At 35.9% G+C, this 6,000-nt stretch overlaps 1 protein-coding gene across 1 annotated transcript in view; it reads right to left on the bottom strand.

Annotated features, from left to right (window-relative positions):
• Window positions 1-3,256: 3,256 nt before the first annotated feature.
• The window catches only part of slc27a6 (solute carrier family 27 member 6), a 42,534-nt gene continuing 39,790 nt past the window's right edge, over window positions 3,257-6,000 (bottom strand). Inside the window, exon 10 of the mRNA XM_084746510.1 lies at window positions 3,257-3,651. Within this exon, the coding sequence (XP_084602636.1) occupies window positions 3,475-3,651 (177 nt within the window). The 3' untranslated portion in view covers window positions 3,257-3,474. The remainder of the gene's footprint in view (window positions 3,652-6,000) is intronic.

Below are 6,000 nucleotides of genomic sequence, written 5' to 3'. Positions count from 1 at the left end.
TGTAGAAGGGGAGCCATGCATTGTGTAAATTTAAGGGCTCATTCTAAGGTAATGAAAACACAATTATTTTCATGTGATTATACACTAATAAAACATACTTATGAATATTATATTCAATTTCTGCCTCATTCTGACAATGCCAGTAAATCACACACTGGACCTTTATATGATTAATTTCTATAGTATTACAAATGGTGGTTCTCATCTCAGTTACAGTCATATTACTGTGATAATATACTAAAATAAGCTGCTGATAGTTCAAATAAATCATAAGCAATAAGCAGAACACTGCAGATGTGCTGAGGATAGTGCAAAAGGCTAGCTTATTGTGGCTGATCCCAGTTCTGCTCAGATTCTGAATCTACTGCTGAGTTCAGACCTTTCAACAGTGAACACAATCATTTGACCTGTAAAGTTCTCAAGTAAAAGAATTTTCTATAGCATGACACATTAACATCTTGACAAAAGCAAAGCAAAAGGAAAAAAAAACAGAACAAAAATAAATAAATCATGGAATTAGAACTTTCACAGCATTGAAAACTTTAATATGGCTAGATATCCGGGCACTTTGGGGCTTCTCATATTCAAAATCACTAACACTCAAGTCAACATACAGTTATTGTTCTGTCATAATATGAATTGAACAAACAAGATTTGCTGTGATTGGTTAATTTGACAAAGTGCCAGCAGAGATCCAAAAACACATCTGTGAACCACTTTTCTTTTACTTGTAAGTTAGAAACATTAAAAAGACGTTTTTGAACCTTCATTTTCATAAACTGTGAAAGTGAATCTCTTCATTTTGTATCTTATCCACGTATCGTATCCACCAGGTCCATCAGTCTCCTCATCAGTCCACCTCTATTGATGTAATTAAGGCACTTTGATGGAATTTTAGGGAAACTATTGATGGATGGATGATTGTGACATGGAACATTAGGTATTTCTAATGGCTTCTCTGCACAGGTTAAGGGCTTTTACTTATAATTGACCAAATAACATTAAAGAGATAGTTCACATAAAAATTGAAATTCAGTCATTATCTACTCACCCTCGTGCTGATTGGAGGTCAGGTCTAGTTTTTAGTCCTTAAAACACTGCTGGAGTTTCACAGAAGAACAGTGCTGCAGAATCTCCCAAACAATGGAAGTGAATGGTGACCAGTTTTCAAATGTAAAACACAACTGGAAAAAAATCAGAAAATGCCTCCATACTGCTCATCTGGTGAAAATCTACTAAAGTCCCAACATGCCATCTGCACACTGTCAAACCACACACACACACACAGTTCAGACAGTGTGCAAGTGAACGTGGCTCCAAGATAAAGATCTACAGTGAAGATTCAGGCTAAAAAATGGTGTTAATAATGTGTCAACTTGGCATGTTGAGGCTTTAGGAGACTTGGATTACACCAGACGAGCAGTATGAAGGCATTTTATGTTTTTGGGTTTTTTTTTTTTGTGTGTGTGTGTGTTTTGCAGTTGTTTTTTTCCCCATTTGAAAACTGGTCACCATTCATTTCCAATGTTTGGGAGATTCTGCAACACTGTTTTCCTGTGAAACTCCAGCAGTGTTTTGTGGACTAAAAAACTAAACCAGACCTTCAATTGCAATGACGGTGAGTAGATAATGAGTGAATTTTCATTTTTGGGTAAACTATCCCTTTAAAGTCACTCTTCATTAACAACATTAGAATAAGCAACATGATGTAATTTGTACCTAAAAACAACAGCTTGTAAATCAATGTGATGCTACACTAACTTGTAACCTGTGTCTGCGCTCACACTGTCCTTCTGGTGAGCGGGTCGTGTCTAAGTGTTACTATGTCTCTGTTTGTGGTGAAACTGGATCATATTTTACGGAGAAAATGTTTTCTGGTTTTCAGAGCTCAGAGCACCAGGGAGTGTTAGTGTTTACACTGCAACCACCAGAGCTTTACTTTGCCATAAAGATGTGTTTTGTGAGTCACAGTGAAGTGAAAATGTCATCAATTTATTCTTCAGACTGACGGACGGATGGGTAGACGGACAGACAGATGGACAACTGGACAGATGGTCAGACGGAGAACCTGAAAGCATAAACTCTCCAGCCAAAATCCTGTCAATACTTCATATAATCAATTTATTTCTCTATTAATTAAGCCAAAATTTGTGGCGAACCCTTAACTGAAATAATTAAGACCCTTTTTTAAGGTTTAAATTATAAGATGCCTTTCGTGTTATTTGGTCAAGTTTTTACCTTTTAAAAACCTGTAAACTGTGCAGGTAACATATTAAATTAATAGAACTCAATTTATGAATTAATTAATGGCAAACTGGTGGTGACCAACAAAATTTAAAGGGATGGTTCACCCAAAAATGAAAATATAGTCATTATCTATTCACCCTCATGCTGATTGAACACCAGGTTTATTTTGTTAGTCCATGAAACACTGCTTTTCACAGGAAAACAGTGCTGTGGAATCTCCCAAACAATGGAAGTGAATGGTGTTTTCAAATGTAAAACAAACAAACAAAAAAAAAAACAACAACAACAAACCCCCCCCAAAACAAATACATATAATCCTTCCATATAAAAACTAAACCTGACCTTCAGTCAGAATGAGGGTGAGTAGATAATGACTGAATTTTCATTTTTGGATGAAATAATGCTTTAATTTTTTTCATTAATTAGTTCAAATCTGTGTAACCCTGAAGAAGAATGCCAATAATCTGCATCTTAAAATTGCACAATAAAGCAGACTGATTTTATTTGTTAGCTTTATAAGCAGCATTCTGTGTATATTTGATCCCTTTTCTTATTTCAGGTTAAATATACATGTATATGTTTTGCTTTATTTGTGTTTTTATTTATAATTATTAAAAAAGTTAAAGTGAAAGCTCACTGTTTCAGTGGCCTAATATTGTTTGGATTTATAATTACATAATTGTAATGTATGTAATTGTATGTAATTATGTATGTAATTATATTCATATCTATGTCACAACATTTTCTGTATATTATATTCTGTATAAAGCATATTGGCTGGTATATCAACTTAGTCATTAACTGGTGTAATAAAAACTATAAACTAAAATTAAAATGCAATGAACCTATTTATTTTTTTATTTTTTAAGGGCTTGTGTTCATCTTTTCAAGTGAATGGATAAATGAAGGGATTTCAGGTGTTTCAGTCGAGGGTGTTTGGTTTGTTTTAGGTTGATTTCTCTTGTTTCATAGTGATGTGTTCTGGTATTATTTATCTTTTATGTTTTTGTTGAGAAATAACTGACATATCTCATAATGACATGTATCCAGTCGACTCATCATGATCCTCTTATTCACTATCTATACAAGAGACTTCAGTAAATCCTTCATCAGACTGGAGGCTCACTGGTTTCCACTACATAGACAATGCTGCAGTAAATGGAGCTCATGTCTATCCTTCTTTGTGCCTTGTTTGGCTCTGTGTCCTCACACCAGCACTTGTGAGTTCTATAGCTTGCGTTCTCCTGCGAGGATGCTCTGGTAGATACTATCTGTGAGAGGAATGTAGCTCTGCTGCTGGTAGTCCAGCACGTACAGAGGGTCAGAGATGGTCGAGGGGTTGAAGCCGCTCTGCACCAGCTGGAACTTCTGCTGCTTGAACGTACTCGTCATTTCCATCACCTCCTGTGGCACAAAACGACACAACAAGCAGTGTCATTATCAGCAGCTTTCAGGCTCACATCAGTATATTATTAAACATTACGAGGGGTTTCCTCTCATGTGTTCATGACTTAAGAACACATGGACATGTTTTTGTCAAGATTTTCTGTGTTTGTTGTTGTAATATCCATTTCAGCCACAAGAGGCACCACTATACCATGTTCTCAATGGACTGAAAGCATTCATGTTTTCTTCATGAGGGGTATTCCATCAGCCTAGATAAAGGAAAAGCCTGGCTTATATTGATAAGTCTAGCTAATCTAAGTCAGCGATCCGTTCCATGACTGTGGCTTAAATGAATCCCTGCTCTGTAACCATGGTAACTGATGCCACTGAACTAGCCTGCTCTGTGGCAGGTTAACTGTCAAGCTTCATTTAGCTGTGTGTTAAAGACAGTTTACTCAAGTGTCTTTTTGAGCTCACATCACTTCTGTCTGTACAGAAACACAAATTTATTCCTTTATCTATATGACCAAGCATGAATTTTTCTTTAGTTTCAAAGAATGTATTAATTTTCAGCCTTTTATTTAAAAGCTTAACATTAATAGTTTCAGAAAAAAACGTGAAATTATTCGTTCATTCACTCATTTTGTTCAAGACATAAGAACATTAAGTAAGCTTGTATTTCTTCTCTAAAATGAGTTTAATGGATTTTTGCCATTTTGCTACAAAGTAGAGCTGAAGATAGACCAGAAAAGAAGGAATGCGAGACAACATGTAGGTCAGCCTCAGGTTGGAATAAAACCCATGTTGCTGCTGAGGCCTCAGTACTTAAGACTTTTTCACTTAAGCACAGACTTATTCATCAGCCTTGATGGAACAGCCCCGAGTTTGAATTTCTCCATGAAGTCAAACACACGGTACATGTATGTACACTTCCAACCAACAGTAATGTTACATAACTTGTTAATACACGGGTAATATAGTCTGTATTTCAGGGATATATTGCACTTGTGTAGAAACAGCCTATATTTTTTTAGCTTATTTTTCATTGTCATATTGCACAAACTTATAAACAGTCTGTATGACTTTAACATTTGGTACATTACACATGTATATGCACACTGATCTGGAAATACATCTCTATGTAGGTCTTTGTGCTCAATATGCCCCTGTCTCTTCATCATACCTATTTACCCCTGCTGAGTGCAATTCTGTGAACCTAGCCTGAAAACAAAAAACCAAGTTTACCACACATCTTATCTAACGCACCATTAAACTCATTTAAAAAGTGTTCATATCTCTAAACAAACCTATGCTAAATGTGAGATTTAGTACTGTGGTGTTGTGTGAAGATTTCGATCATTAATGAATGTATCCAGCTGTGCCAGCTGTGTGTGAAGTGAGCTGTCAGCTGCTCTGAAGACATGTATGATGCTTGTGCACAGATCAGTGCATTCTTATTTTTAATTGATTCAGTTTTATCATTTTATTAATTTTCCCAGCAGTCATGCACTCCACCACATCCTGTGCTCTGATGTTTGGTCTGTATGAGGGCTGAACAATTCATTGAATTTTCAGATAAATCACTATATAGCCTGCAATTTAAAATCACTGAAGGCAAAATATTTGTTAAAGGCAGAATGTGTGCAAGTTCTTAAAGAGAAAAAGCATGACAATGAAGCATCATACTGCTACAGAGATGTCCTGGCCTAAAAATCTTGTTCTCCAGATGAAAGAAAACGTATTTGTTTGGACAGACCCCAACAAATGTAACATCATTATTTTAATTCACTAAGGGTTAGCTTAGACAATTGGACTGGCTCAGGTTCTTGAAGATGTTTCACCTCTCATCCAAGAAGCTTCTTCACTTCTCCAGAACATCTTGGATGAGAGGCAAAACGTCTTCAAGGTGAAATGTTTTCGAGAACCTAAGCCAGTCCAGTTGCCTACGCTAACTCTTTGTGAATACCATGACCTGGATGACAGAGAATCTTCACAGACATCATGATTTTATTTTTTTAGTTTTTCTTCTTTCAGTGAAAATGAAAACTGGCATGCTAAAATTATCATTCAATTATCATATTTCAATCAAAATTTCAGTCAAAATGACCACAATATGACTTTTTACAATACCATGCAGCCATAGCCTATGTTAAAGAAATATTTTCAGTGCATGACTTAAACTTGTATACTAGTATACAGTATGTCATAGTGTATTTTCACAGTGTGGTATTGTTACTTTGACTTCAGTAAAGGATCTGAACACTGCACTCATTCATAAGTTTAGGGAGCAGCGTCTGCCAGCTGAAAGACTCTCCAGCAGTGACAGAAGTACTCAGATCCTCTACTTAAATACAACAGCAGTATCAC

This window comes from Lutjanus erythropterus, chromosome 20 (assembly GCF_056507025.1).
Source record: "Lutjanus erythropterus isolate fLutEry1 chromosome 20, fLutEry1.hap2, whole genome shotgun sequence".
Taxonomy (NCBI): Eukaryota; Metazoa; Chordata; class Actinopteri; order Lutjaniformes; family Lutjanidae; genus Lutjanus; species Lutjanus erythropterus.
The sequence above is the reverse complement of the archived record's forward strand: the minus strand, read 5'-3'. Positions and strand labels throughout refer to the sequence as shown.